Raw genomic sequence first — 15820 nt, 5'->3', positions numbered from 1 at the left:
CAAAATATAAAATTAATTTTGTATCTTCAATTGCGTTTGATTAGAATTAATTAAAACTGAAGAGAAAAATCTACATTCTTAGTAATTATTACATATTTGCAGCAAAAGCTGATATTATGAACATTGGTATATAGTGGACGTTCATTTAAATATTTGAACACTACAAAGTTTAAATATTAGGGCATTTGGATACAGAAGATTCTACTACATGTGTGTACATGTATATATATTAAAATATTCAGACTTAAAAAGTTTAAAACATGTTTCATAAATTATGACTATTAGAAATACCACAGAAAACTATTGGTAAAGATAAAATAAAACTGAATATAGAATATTGTATTTCAATTTCGAATATTTACAAAAGAAGCAAATGCCGGTAGATATAATAATATTAGTTACAAATATGTAACTAGAAAGTATCTTTTTTACGAAGTATATATATAAAGAAAAAAAAACAAAATAAAATTTTGAGTGTATAGAAGCATACAACTTTTGTTTATATATAACTATACATATGTATGTACATTCTTTTTTAATAAATATATATATTTATATATATGGCAGTTTTAGAGATAAATGTTTCATACATTTATATATGAATAAAAATACACATGAATATATAAAAGTATTTGATAGTGCAAGAAAATAAAAAAGATATTAAAAAAGACAAAATATTTTTATGAAAAAAGGGTAAATCTTTTTCTTTGTAGGAACTATATTTTGTAGAAAAATGAAGTAATTTAATAAAAAAGTTAATTGTTTCTTAAATACAATAAAAATGTAATTATTAAAAATTACCTCGTCTCTATGCACTTTTAGATTAAATCTCTATCAATATATATAATGTATTCCATCCAAGAAAAATTAGATTAGACACTTGTTTCTTTCTTTACTATTTGTAGATGAGTATTTGGATTACTCAAATGTACTTTACCAACTTCAGTATGCTGTGTGCTTTGTTGTTTTTCTATACTCTCTACTTCATTATTTGAATTCAAATTTTTTACAATATTGCAAGAACCGTTTATAAAAGATGGCGCATCAGTTATAGAATTGACAAGTTTTTGTTTAAATCTATACTCATTGGTGCACACATTAGAGGCACCTTCAGTATTTATTGATGGATTAACATATATTGTTGTCTGTACTAAATTATGTATTTTACCTTTAGTTACACTATTTAATTTAGAGAGAGATAATTCTAATTTGTTAATTGATTTTTTAGACAGGAAACTTTTATTGCATAAATTTGAGCTTGTAATACTCTGTAAATCTGTAAATGATTTCAAGTATTCACAATTTTTTAAACTAGTTAAGGATGCAATATCATTTAATGAATTACAATAATTATTCCTCAATGGTTTCATAGTATCTATTGGTAAGCAATACATGCTATTAGAATGGGTTAACCATTTCAAAGTCGTATTAGACTGTGTTTCTTCTATTTTGTGAAATTCATTTATGCTTTGAGAATCTGTTTTGAAAAATTTTGCTTCTGTAACAGTTTCTACAGTTTCATAAATTTCCGGTAAGTTCTGATCGTTCTTTTCATTAATCACTTGAATAGTGGATTCTATTTCCGAATTGTATTCTAAATCATGCTGTATGTATTTTCCTTCATTAGTTTTGATATCTATATTTGACTCATGTAATGTTGTATTCAATAATTCTATTTTTTGGCAATGCTTCTTTGAAGAGTCCGATATTGTGCTGCAAGGATCGCGTAATCTACAATTATTGTTAACTTTTCTTACATTTCGAAAGAAACCTTCTTCACCAATGACAAATCGCATTGAAACGTTTCTTTCCTCTGAAATACAACCACCACCATCACCGCCATCGCCATTATCCGAGAGTATATTAATGTTTCTCATATCGTTTATTGGATTTAATTCGACATGAATATTTGTGTTATTTACTTTTGCACTACTACTTAAGATAGTTTGATCTATGTTGCTTTCTAATTTTGTAATAGATCTTGGTACAGAAACGCAACTACCAGCATCGCTTATAACACCGTTATCACTTTGTTTTCGAAGAGCAAAGTTATTGTTCTCTATATGACGACGTTGTTTTCTAAAGAATTTTCTGGCAACTCCACTTTGATGAGGATTGTAAAACATTTCAACACAGGTCGGTTCAGTGTATGTAGTTACAGAATTGTCAGACCTGTATTGTTGTCGATGTAGTACAACCAAATTTATATTTGTCATTTTTGTACCAACAGGTAAGACTTCTTGACTGGTTATATCTGCTAATTTAAATGCATTACAAGTTTGCGACCTATGAGTGTATCTAGACGAGCTCATAGAATTCGAATCAGATGTAACTTGAGTAGCTTGAGAATTAGACATCGCAGGTACTAAATTTTGCACTAAAGATTGTGTTGGTATAACAGGATTTGCATCAGAAATACTTCTTGTTCTACAACATCGATGTTTTCGTTTTCGAAACCAACAACGCATTTTTAACCATTGCGATCTAACATCATTTCGTGCAACTCCATAAAAAAAAAGCACAAAAATTCCAAGTGAACTAGAGAAAAACGAATATAAAATAGCAAACACAGTCTCGTCAAATGGAATATATGCGCTTAATGGTTTTGTTGTTGTTGCTGCTGCAGCAGTCCATGATATTAAATACAAAATTAACATAATAATTTGTCCTTTTAATTGCGTTATTTGAGAATGCTCTAAATCTTCAGTATCAGATGGAACAGTTTGCGCACTACACGTACTATTTATCCCTACTGATACATTTGTATTTGGTTCTAATAATTCTAAATCCATATTTTCTGTTGTTTGTGTACCTTCGGATAACTGAGCATTCATGTCAACGTTTTGAATTGCGCATTTAATAAGTAAATAAAAGATAATTAAATATATAACCAGAATCATAGCTGGAAAAAAAACAGCAACAAGAGCAGGACCAGATGTGAGGAAGCAATATGAATATCCAGCATATTCTCGTAGATTTATTGCTCCAGATATACCACAGATGATCATACCTATACCCCAACCAACCAAATAAAGTCCTAACAATGGTTTTGGTATTGGTTGATCTTGAAGTTCATTCTCTGGAATATCTTCGAGATTTGTTTTAGATAATTTTTTATACATATTGCTGTAAACAGATTATGTTTTTAGAATACCGAACAATTTTTAAGAATACATTGAACAATTTTTAAGAGTATATATAAGTTACCTTGCAAACACGCCCATCCATAATAGAGAACATAAAGACAAATAATGAAGAATAAGACCAACACCTTGACAAATTGGAAAGTTTTCTGTTTGGTAAATACCTATACTATAAAAAAATGATAATGATGCCATGGCAAACCAAATATTAATGACGCAATGTTTAGTTTTCTTAGGCATGGTGATTGATGCATAACAAATAATGTATGTAGCAGACGTAACAGTTAAACATGTTATTGTTGCGATAGTCCCAATATATATAGCAGGATTTGAATATCTGAAACTTGCTCCAGTTATGCTAGAAAAAGAAAGAAAAAAATGTTAAAAATGAATACGAATATATATAAACAATTTACTAAACACGTACCTGTTACCATCTTGATCAAATGAAGAAGTATCTTGTAGAAGACCATAATATCCTAATCTATTGCAATGAAATACTATTAAATTGTTTAACACATTTCTTAAGTAGCAACCATCACTTGTCCAGCCACCTGATTTATTTAATGTTTCATCCCAAACTACTGGTAATAACTTTTTCCCAGCATAATAATAAAAAGGTACTTTCAACATAATATATACTGGCTCTGTTAAATTTTTTACTGATATTCCATCTAAAAATAAATTTCAAATTACATGCTGTCCTTGTTCCTAAACCGTATTTCTTCTATTTACTTCTAATTGCATACATAGTTTGCTTCCAATAACGCATGACGCAATATCCATGTTATCATTATTGATTACGTTAGGAAATAATCTGTTGTTACTATATACAGAAATCATTAATTGATGAGTAACAATTTCTTCCGAATATTGTAATAAAGTTGCAGGTAAATGTATCGATGCTTCAATTATTCTGTCTTTTATATTAACGGGAGATGTCCTGTTGTTTGTTGTGCATTGTAAAGATCGTATTTCTGGATTATTTTTTGAATACCATGTACATATCAATCCTGTAAAACTATTACGTTTCACTCTGAATTCCTCAAGTGCGATATCTTTCCTATAAAATTGTATCGACGGCGTAAGTTCTACAATTTTTTCCACAGCTTTTATTAATCGTGTACAAGATTTGAAAGAAACTTCAGCTTTCTTTAAAATATTCTTTGATACATTAATAAGAGTATTAATGACATCAATTAACATGAAACCAAGTTCTTTCTCGTGAATTAAGAAATTTAAATAATTTTCTATAGTTTGGGTTATGAAATTCACTTCAATAGGATCAGTTATTTCCATGGAATTTCCAGTATAATTTTGAAATTTCTTTGCAGTTTCTAACAAATTGGCCTTTGTAAGTGATAAATTAACTTTAGAAAATTGTTCTAAGCTTTTTGTTGTGTGCGACAAGTAAGGGCATAATTCTGTATTCAAATCTTCCCAATATCCTGTGATATTACACTGATAGGAAGCTTTCAAGGGCATTTGTATTACATTTGTCAGGTGATTGCCTTCGCACGGTAATTCTGCTTTCCATCCTACTACAGTCTTTGGCCATGTATATGTACCTCTATTATTTTTGGTTACTGTAAACATAATTAATTATCTATTAAACTCTTGTTACATTAAAGCTGCATCATATACATGCTCAATTTATCTCACCTGCTAGGGGACAATAACGAGTTTCATCAGAGATAACAATTACACTAATTGCTTTTGACCTATTACCATTTATAGAAACCAGTAAACAATTCCATTGGCCATTATGCTCTTCTTTCACTGGAAGAATGCTAAGTGAACTATAACAATTATAATGTTACAAGTTAGATTAATTAGACGTTCCATTATATTGATACATACATAAATGTTTTGATTTAAATGGTATTAAATACTACGATACCTGTCTACAATGCCATTATCTCCAAGATACCTATTATCAATTTTAATATTGGATAGACTTTTTTCTGGATCTGTAAACACATCTAAATTTACTGCTTCAGAAGTAATGTTAGGATACCACAACCAACTCAATCTTGCACTCCTATCTTCTGTAATACTAGGTGCTCTACATTTTAAAGTTATAGAATCTCCAACAAATACTACTTGATTATGAACTGGTTGAAGTTCAATTGTTGGAGGTAACCACTGACATTGAATATTATCTGAATATTTTAACTTTTTTACAAATTCACCTTTAACATTTAGAGGTGATGTACATTTTGGAGCAGGACTGAAATATTGGAAAATATCTATTACAAGTTATAGTATGAAGTGTTTAGTGTTTTATATTAATCAATAAATTACTTCAATTTAATAGAGTTATTATGAATCCAACTACTAAACCAATATAATTCGCAATCACACCTCCATGGATTGTTTGATAGATCCCTGAAACACCGGACATAATTTGGGTAACATTATTTTATATGTATCTATCGTATATTCTATCTAACTTACAATTGTTTTAATGATTTTAGGCCATTAAAGGTACCTTCCTTTAAAGTTGTTAACCTATTCCCATTTAATTTCCTACAATATTTCAGTAAGTTAGTGACCTTTTTCAAAACTATTCATGCAATAGAATCACAATCATACCGACACAGGTACTTTTATTCAATAAAATATATGCAAAAGAAGCAATTTAAATTAAAAGAAGAAACTCACTTACAAGCGTTCTAAAGCCAGCAAATTATGAAATAATGATGGTTTCACCACGCTTATGTTGTTGCTTGACAAATCGCTAATAATGAAATAAATGATATGTAAGGTAAAAGAAAGCAAACAAAAATATATATATATATATAGGCAAGGTGTGTTATTTTATCGATGTATGTTATTGAAGAAAATGTTTAAAGTAAAGCTTCTGTTTCAAAGAGTACTTCATCTTTTTGGAGGTGAATATTATTTTATTAAATCGAATCATATACTTTGTAATATATGCATTAGTGCTATTTATCATTCTTTGTAAAAAAATACTATGTTATTTACATGAAGAAATATATTTCAACTATTTGCGTGTTTTAATAATAAATAATAAAACAAATTCATTGCACTATTTTATATTCAATGTGGAAAATAATACCATCTATTAATTAAGGAAATGAATGGAATAAGAATTATGAATGCATAATTAATGGTATCTTGATCTAACTAGCTTAATATCTTTTTTATAGGAAATAGTATATTCATGTTTTCTATATATATATATATAAAAGAATTGTATCAAATTATAATCCCTCTTCGAATAAAATAAAATCTACATAACACTTTTTCCAACAATAAATACTTCCAGAAGTAATTATAATATTGGATCAAGTAAAATAAAACACCTTGTATTTTATACAATTTATCAACTTACAGCCTTTTCAAATTCAACAACTTTCTAAACGTATAAACATCTATAGTTGAGATCTGATTTCTACTTAAATCCCTAAATAACAATTAAATATATAAGTAAATTTAATATAATATATTCAACAATTAAAAATGACATTATATATATGATATATGACATTATATATATATATAACATATTGATTTTCTTACAGTCTTTCTAAATTTCCAAGACCATTAAAACAGCCTTCACTGATTATAGTTATATCATTTTGCGATAAGTTTAAACGTTTTAAATTTGTTAAATTTTTAAATACGTTACTTTCAACAGCATAAATGTTATTTTTGCTTAAATCTCTGAAATACATGAAGCACAATGAAAATACTACAATATGAATATAAATATTATTTTTTACTTTACAATACAATAATCTTACAATTGTATTAGTTCCACACTGACGCTATCAATATTTATGTCCTTAATATTCTGTAATTCATTACCACATTTTATACGTAACCATTCTGCTTGTGCACCAAGTTTACATGTGCAATATTTGGGACATGTTTGAATTGTTTTTCCTCTTGTTTGAATTAAAATTAAGAACAATAAAATAGCTTTCATCTTTAAGAATTTACCTATAAGATATTAATTTTAGTTAATAAAAAAAAAATACAAATTGCAGAAATTACTGGATAAAAAGTTTGATATTTATAAATATAAATTCTAAATTAAATATAAAAATATTATAAATATAAATTTGAAAAAAGTAAATTCTTATTACAATTACTATTACTTCACAAAATTGCAAGACGCGCAAGAAAATTAGATAAGAATATTATTTTTATCGTTTTTATTGCTTCGGGATGCTATTCTTTATTTCATGGAGTAGTATTTCATAAAACTCCATCAAATATTCAAAATGACAATTCCAAATATTTTTGCAGCAAATGTTCAACATTACAGTTTTATACTTGTGACAAAACAACAAGACAGTTGTTCTTATTTAATAAGATAAAAAGGCAGCAAGAAATAATTGAAACAACTGATTGCAAAAATTCTTCTTATATTATTTAGTTTATTAGTTATTCAAAATTTTAGTTCTAGTATAAAAAAGAAAGAAAAATTTGGTATCCTATTAAGAAGATGTGCAAAAAATTATTTAGATGGATAATTAAGATTTGTAATGTTCCAAGAAGATTTCAGATTCAGTTCTCAGAGCTTAACAAATAATAACAGAACGTAACGTTATGTAATATAAATACAAGATACACAGAACGAATTAGTCACTTAAAACAGCAGAAATTCTTCAGGAAATTAACACCAACAGGTAAATAAATATAAAAATGGTTAATTTTAGGTTTTGCAAAACAAAAAGTATAAAGGAATAAGCAATGAAGAAAAGTTATATTTTTAAATGAACAATTTGACTTAACTTGAATTGTCATGATTCTTGAAAAAAATGAAAGCTTATAAAATAAGAAAAACAAGTGATTATTAGAGATGTGGTATGAAAAGCAATAGTAACATTTATTTATAATAAAATAAATAGAAAAACATGTATATTAAAATATTAACTAAATTCCTAATAATAAAAAATAATATTAAACTACCTTAATTTTAAAAATTATTAAAGCCTGTTATTTCAAGAAATTTATACAAAAAGTAGAGAATTTAATAATGCAAAAGAATTAAAATATTATATTTTAATAAAATGTAATTGTAAAACATTCTGTATGCGTGTATAAAACTTTTATTATAGAGCGATTTATATCTTTATCAAACAGAATGTGTACATATGTGTGACAAGACTCATTAGAAACAAAAGTATGCTAGAAACATATTATTGTAAAGTTTATTTTCCATTGTCTTCATTTACTTTAGAAGAAAGAATTCCTTGCCTTATAGCTTTGTCACACTGGCTTTTGTTACAAAACTTGTACAATAATTCTAAATTATTTCTACTTAAACTGAAGTTATCAAAGGAATTATAATCAGAACATATTCTGTGTTTATCAATGAATTTCAATTACACCTTAATAAATCTACGTATCCATATTATAAATAAATATTACTATACTTTTATGTTCACTAAAATCGTTAATGTTTTACGCAGTTTCGTTGCGGCATGAATATTATAATTTCATATAACCGTTTGATAACATTATAAATATGAAATTTTATCTATAATTCATGATTTTTTAGCTGCCAGAAAAAGCGTGACAGAATAATTTTGCAGAATCACAATTAACTTACATAAAATAGAATAAATATACTTACAATTATAAAAATAATCGCATTTACCATATTTATTCTTTCAGTGTCGAATTCCGTATATATTATTTAATAATTATCAAGTTAATTACACAATCAACTGTGTACCGGTATATAACAATATTACTATAGAACAACTGCCTAAGAATTGTCACGAAAACACACACTATTAACTATATGAATATATATACATATAGAATATAGTACTAAAAGAAAAAATTATGGGCTACTTTTCATGTACAATATTTTAAAACTTGCCTTGACTCTAGGGACGAAGAGAAAAGTACAGTTGTCCGTACCACCAGAGTGCACTCACCAACACGCATACATTTAACCACATATAATACATACAACACAAGCAATTAGAAATTTAATCAAAGATATGAATGAATCTGCAAAGGAATAACAATGTAAGAGAATGCAAACAAGATGCAATGTAAGACAGAGTATGCGATGAAAAAGATATAAATATTGTTAAAAGAATGTGTATGAAAAAGAAAAAAGGCTGCAGAAAGCTTTGAAAAACCACTAGTAAATAATTAAACCTAAACCTTAATTGCATTAATTTTTGCCATTTGCATAAAACTTGCACAAACACAACCAGCGACTGTCTAATAAGAAATGATTTTATCTAGTAACATTATTTTGCGTTTGTTGATCAACTACTAATGTCAGAACTAGTGTCAAAACAATGACCAAAAGTCAGTATTTTCTAGGGACATTTTAAGTTAGGCTAAGTTATTTTAAGGAGTCAATTTAGGTTAGATTAGTTAAATTAATAAACGGATAGTATAAAGCAAAAAAATACATAGTATTAAATTAATTTCATTATAGACTCATTGCAACTAAAGAAATATTTACGTCTAATTCTAAGGATACTGACCCTCCGTATTTATAAATAATAATCATATTAACAAGATTATAACTATAATAAGTAATGGTAATAATATTACCAGTTATATAAAAAAATAGTAATTTTAAAAAATAAATGTTTTTTTTTAACTTTTTCCTTATCTTTTATATTTCTTTGATATTTACATATTATGTTTGAGTATCTTGAAAAAAGTTGCAACGCATTTTACTGGGCCTGCATTTTCCTTGCTTATTAGCTTTTTTGTATTTATCCCTAGGTGAATTCTAGGTGAGTTAGATACTTCAGGCATACCCGACCACATGGTCAATGTTCTCTCCTTCAAATCCACTTTTGCAAGCAGGGAACGATGTTAAGTTTTATCTATGTAATGATTCACTCTTATTTTGATGAATGCTGCAATTGTATATCTACTTAGGTTTATTAGTTTTCCAATCCAAGGTCTTCTCTTGTTCCTGTTGTTTTTCCTATTGAAATATTCTGTTTCTTTCTACGCTCTTTCTTTGCCGAATGCTTTTATCTTTGATACAGATTTTTATTGTATTGTGAGGATGTTTGTTCGCATCTTCATTAGCTGCTTTGACTGCTTATTTATTTCCTTCTTTGTCCATGGCAATTTTGATGAAAAAATACCAGGAATTACAACAGTAAAAATACAATGGTAACTAAAATATATCGATTTTTTGCTATGTCGATATTATTGTCAAGAGTAAGGAAATTGTTAATAGATAAATATTGGTCAGTCGATGAATTAATACAAACCTAGTCAACACACAGCAAGATGGTGTCGATATGATACTGGCACTGTATTGTCACGTCCAAGGAGTGTTGGCAGATCCATAGCCATCTGTGACTGGATTCATTAGCACGCCAATCGCTGTGTTGTCTGTTAACAAAAAGTTTTCCAAGAATAATGAAAAAGGACATATTTGTATTATTTTATAGGAAAAAAGATTATTAAAGGTGATCAAGGTTGTTATCATTATCAGTATTATTGTTTGGTCTGCATGCCAGTCAACATTTTTCTTTTCAAGGAAAAATTCAGCAAAATCGGGTCCGCGCTCCATATTAAGAATGACTCGCATATCGTGTTGTCCACGCGGCGATCTTCGATCTTCCACTATAATGTTGTCTGATAGTTACTATACCTTAGAGGGCTATTCTAATTTTCGCTTGGTGTTAATATCTCCTTACTCTGTCTTTTTTAGGCTTCTTCCCCAACCAACTACTTTTAACAATTATTTCTCTCATAAGACATGACCGACCTCCACGGCGACCAAACTCGTTCCTTTTTCGAGACAAAATGTTATTTCCTATTGCGTGAACTTAGTTTTAATATCCAGCATTATCGTGTGAATTAACTCCAGCATAATTGTAAGCGCAGTAATAGCACAGTATCACCACAGTATACAGTAGCGAAACTCTCTGTCGGCACCTTTGTTGTCGGTATACCATAAAATTGAGTGCGCATGCGCGATAGAAGAATCCAAATCACAGTGCCACCTGGATTTCAATCTCACTTGCATTTTTTTATTCTCTATCTGCCCAACTTATTTTTACGTTTAGTTAATCAAGATTTAATGAAAATAATAAATGTATTATTTCTAATACACTGAAAAATAAGGAAAGAAAGCAAAAATCGAAAAAATATAAATGCACATGTTACTATGACTATAAAAATGTAAGAACATAAATATTATACAAGATAAACAAGAGAAAATATAATGAAAAATACAAAAGATATATTATACATTGTATATTTTATTTTAAAATTTATTTTAAAGTTATTTTATATAAACTTAATACCTATGTATACAAATATATCGGTAACAAACATATAATATCTTAAAAGTAAAGGTTTCATTAATGAAAAAGACGAAGATATCATATTTTTAATAAGAATATATTTTTTATTAAAGTAGGGATATATATATATATATATATATATATATATATATATATATATATATATATATTACTCATATATATATATACTCTTTCTAGTATTATTTAGAATTAAATAATGTTTATCATTTTTATAATGATATCACAAACATAACAGGAAATTAAATAGGATTTAAAAAAGCGTCAAATATTAAACACCACCTGATATATTTTCTAAAAACTAATACACAATATTATCATACAAAGAATGTGGGTTTGAAAATTATACGTACACAGGGACAAAGATCTTTTCTTCATTAACTTGTTATTCTGTATATATTTTGTAGCGGTGTTATAAAAATGTAACAGAAAATATTTCTTCTTAAAGTAATACAATTTAAAGACATGGCAAATTTACAATTTATCTTCCACGCTAATCAGATGGTAATGTAATTTTTTTTATTCATTAACGATTAAAAAATTTTATGTACTTGTCTCGATATAGTGTGTCTCAAAATGATACAAATTTTATTTTTCCAAAATTTTTATGTAACAGTACATTCTCCAATTGCAATTCACATTTTGATCCGTTTTTAAAATTTTGGATAAAATCCAGGTATATTACTTTTTGATAATGAAGCTTACATTACTCTGAAACAGAAAAATAATATGAAGTTAAAAATAAATTTGACAAGTGTTAAATAAACATACTTTTGTGTTTTTAATCTTCTTCCTCTCCTGATTCAGATTCTTCTTCTGCATTCTGTAACCATTCAACGAATTTTTTCATTTGATCCAAAAACAGCATTTTTCCTTTAATGGAATGACCTTCCTTGTACCATTTCAGAATTACTTCTTCCGATATTACATCCGCTAAAACAAAGTATACTGATAAATAATGAACAAAAAATAGTGTATGTGTGTGTGTGCGCGCGCGCACACACACACGGACACGCAACATACTTTTATAAAATAGTAAAACAATTTTTTGGAAGACTTTCATAAAGTTCATATTCTCGTAACAAAACTCCTGGACCTTGAGAATAAGCGCGAGCTCAGATCTGGCAGTGGTTGTGAAAGCATCAAACAGTGGAGTATATACTTTTAGATGTTTCAATGCTTGATCAGCTACCAATTCTTCCTTTTTGTTCCACTCAGCTTGACCCATTACTACAACCCAAATCTATAAACAGTTTTAACATTGCTGTATAATTTTATTATTGTAACGTAACTCGATAATGGTAGTTATATAGAAATTTAATTACCAGGCCAATAACTTCATGTTCAGGAATACCACTCCTCTGTGCCATTTCTTTGAGATCAAGTATAATGTCTTTCATAGGACGACTGTCAGCCAAATCGTCTAATAATAATTGTTGTAAATCTCGTTTTGCTTCTTGACTTGCTTGAGCTTTATGCAATTTTACAATATCTGCAAGACCAACAGCTTCGAATACAGACCGAAAATATTCTTCAGTTCTTTTATTAGGTGGTACAAATTCCATTAACCTATCAATTGGTATATGTAGAATAAATTTCTGATGTATAAATACAATAGGTATTATAGAGTATGCAATTTTGTCATACCTTCCTTCGATATTGCCTTTTTTTAATGCAGTCATTAAACTCGGTAAACCTTTTTCTTGCCTCCAAGTGACAAAAACTTCTAGTAGAAAGTCTAGTGCTAAGTTATCCTTAACAAGATGTTCATTAATTAGAACTGATAAAACAGTGGGTGGAACAGAACCATTGGATATCCATAGAGCAGTCATTCTAGCTAATTTTATTCTCTCTTTAGGAGTAAAACCTTTCATAAAAACCAATACTTTTTTCATTTCTTCTTCAAACATTTTTTCCAAATATTTATAGCGTCTCATAAGTTTAATAAAAACCTAGAAATTAAATTATTACCAACATCACGATCGAAGATCCATTAAGAAGGTTCTATTACACCTTCAAGATACATTACTTGTTCAAAATTTCGCATAGATTCCATGTCTTCAGATTGTTCGAAAACACATGCAGTGGTTTTAACTGGTTTATCACCATCTTGAGCAATAGAACCGCCTGGAACCAAAAGTCCACCAGCTATTAAGATGTCAAACAGATCCTCCCCATATCGGCGGTAATCTAATTTAGAGCCAGCTGCATCCAAGTACTTTGAAATTGCGTCTAAGTCGTTACCAGCTTTTTCCAAACCAAGTAAAATTGCATCTCGAAATCCCATTGGGTCATATTTTTCTTTTTCATCTATGGAAAGATAAAGAAACATTTTCTTATACTTTCCATGAATTATTTGAAATATTTTATATCTTTTAAAACATACCTCTCTTTCTGGTCTTTATACGTTGACCTGATAATATTGGTTTTTCTATTTTTTGACTCATACAATACCTTTCTAAAATAATAAAAATTTTAATGAATATACAAAGTTATTTTAAAGTATTAATTTTTATAAAAAGATAGTTTTATTTTTAATTATAAAATTTTTAACTAAATTTAGCAGGAAAATTATAACGCGATCATAGTGGCCTGGCAATTGACTTTAAATCTGTTGGCACGTCTTTGACAAATGGCGTCTTTCACTAAATATATTTTAGCACGTCCAAATTTCTACTTATAAATTACTTTGTAATGAACATTATCGGTATATAAATTTATGTAAAAAGATTTAGTTCAAAAAGTTTATTATTTATAAGGTTAAGGTCATATAATGAAACCACGATGGCTGAAATTTATAAAAAAGTTGGACCCTTTGCAACGAACAGATTATTCGGTAAGTAATCAGGTATTATTTAAAATTTCATTATTTTTTACTTTTTAACTTACTTAAATGCACGTATAACTGTAGAATTACCCCTTTTGAGGTGAATAAGGATAATACGAAATATCTCAAAGAGGATTTTGAGCACTTGAGGTCAGCGATACCGAAGAGAATCAACCAGAGGAGAAGCCACAATTCCCGGAGAATAGAGAGCATACTCGAATTTTCATTTCGTAGCGCGTTTTTAGCGCCATCTCTTTCGAAATATTCTAAAATAAAACTAAGAGAAGCAACATTCCTATTTATTTAAATATTCCTATTTAGTAAGAATTTAGGGATTGAAATGGTATCTATATCAACGAAAATGCTACAATAACATTAAAAACATCGCTGACTTTTTCTATCCATTTACAAAAGTACCAGTAATAATAATCGGTCCACCAATAGTATTGCTGAATCCGCTAATGCTGTTTTTGTTTAGATTACCGTAGAAGAGAGCTATAATTTTTTATTTGCTTACTAATTACAAATTTAAGATGTTATTATATTACCCGAAACAGGGTAGGAATTTGAGCTTTAGAAATTTAGGACGTAGAAGTAACGAGTGCAACTGAGATATATAAAGCAAAAGATTAAGCTGGTAAATATGCAATTATGAAAAATATATGTCAACTACAAACGTGATTTACTCTAATCTTAACCTCACCACTAAGCAAGGAAGATTTAAATTCTGTGTCGATGATTGTCCGTAGAGTCGACTGTTCACAAAGTGCCGAGTTTGATAAACACTACTTATTATTAAACTTTCTATCAATTTAATACATTCCGTTTAACTCAAAGTTTGATAAGATTTTATCTTTTGAGAAAGCATCAATGGTATTTTTGTTGTCTTTTTGCTTTTTATTTTCCACTAATCCATATTATAATATATAACTTGTAGATGGCATTCATGAGCATTATCGTACTCATTTTGCCCAATGGAAAACAATCTATTTAACAGTTTTTATAATAATTCTTCTATCTTCTATCTACTATATTATAGTGGATACACATTCTTTTCTTATCCTTCCTAATTTATTATTTATTTCATTTATCTGTGTGATTTTTCTTATCTTGCACTATACGTTTCTTTCCTATGTCTAATGCCTCGTTGATTGCTATTGCTTCTGTAGTGAAAATTATTGCTCTCATCCTATATTTGCACCCATCGATGTATATTTTTATTCTGTCTTTCTCTTTCATTGTCATACTTGCAATTAAGCTACTAATTAGCTACTTATAGCTACTTTTCTTTTATTTTATATATAAATTTTTATTATTTCCTATCTATTTTGCTTACTTTGTCCCTTGTGTTTTTGTTGCTTCTTGTTACTTAATTTGAGTTTGTTTTTTATATATTTTTTCTCTCCATTCTTTTGCATTTTTCCATTCTTCATATAGTGTGTCTTCATATCGTTTTCTGTCGTCCTCATATTTGTCTAAGATCTTCAGTAATGGACTCTGTTCTTTCTAAGTCTAAAAATAATTACCTAAATAGGGGATCAAAGTTTTCA

General features: G+C 28.1%; 2 protein-coding genes across 4 annotated transcripts in view; both read right to left on the bottom strand.

Moving 5' to 3' along the window:
• The window catches only part of LOC143423858 (protein krasavietz-like), a 210011-nt gene extending 195492 nt beyond the window's left edge, over nucleotides 1-14519 (bottom strand). Inside the window, exons 1-8 of one of the 2 annotated variants that reach the window (XM_076895465.1) lie at nucleotides 14333-14519; nucleotides 13830-13901; nucleotides 13473-13753; nucleotides 13091-13395; nucleotides 12769-13012; nucleotides 12467-12686; nucleotides 12215-12376; nucleotides 11713-12154 (exon numbers count right to left, since the gene is read on the bottom strand). In XM_076895465.1, coding sequence (XP_076751580.1) covers nucleotides 12225-12376; nucleotides 12467-12686; nucleotides 12769-13012; nucleotides 13091-13395; nucleotides 13473-13753; nucleotides 13830-13901; nucleotides 14333-14483 — 1425 coding nt within the window. In that variant the 5' untranslated portion in view covers nucleotides 14484-14519 and the 3' untranslated portion in view covers nucleotides 11713-12154; nucleotides 12215-12224. Of the gene's footprint in view, nucleotides 1-11712; nucleotides 12155-12214; nucleotides 12377-12466; nucleotides 12687-12768; nucleotides 13013-13090; nucleotides 13396-13472; nucleotides 13754-13829; nucleotides 13902-14332 lie in introns of those variants that run through there. The other variant, XM_076895466.1, reaches the window with a different exon arrangement.
• On the bottom strand, nucleotides 752-7101 carry LOC143424136 (adhesion G protein-coupled receptor A3-like). 2 transcript variants are annotated; one of them, XM_076896037.1, is made up of 12 exons: nucleotides 6914-7101; nucleotides 6690-6833; nucleotides 6502-6573; nucleotides 5812-5883; nucleotides 5601-5672; nucleotides 5448-5531; nucleotides 5044-5373; nucleotides 4806-4942; nucleotides 3893-4729; nucleotides 3571-3817; nucleotides 3208-3501; nucleotides 752-3126 (listed from the first exon to the last, which is right to left on the bottom strand). In XM_076896037.1, exons 1-12 carry the CDS (start codon nucleotides 7096-7098, stop codon nucleotides 873-875), a joined length of 4728 nt encoding a protein of 1575 aa, XP_076752152.1. In that variant the 5' UTR covers nucleotides 7099-7101; the 3' UTR covers nucleotides 752-872. The 2 variants fall into 2 exon arrangements, with proteins under 2 accessions (XP_076752152.1, XP_076752153.1); XM_076896038.1 differs by lacking the exon at nucleotides 5601-5672.
• Nucleotides 14520-15820: the final 1301 nt, after the last annotated feature.

The sequence above is a fragment of the Xylocopa sonorina genome, chromosome 5 (genome assembly GCF_050948175.1).
Source record: "Xylocopa sonorina isolate GNS202 chromosome 5, iyXylSono1_principal, whole genome shotgun sequence".
Taxonomy (NCBI): Eukaryota; Metazoa; Arthropoda; class Insecta; order Hymenoptera; family Apidae; genus Xylocopa; species Xylocopa sonorina.
The sequence above is the reverse complement of the archived record's forward strand: the minus strand, read 5'-3'. Positions and strand labels throughout refer to the sequence as shown.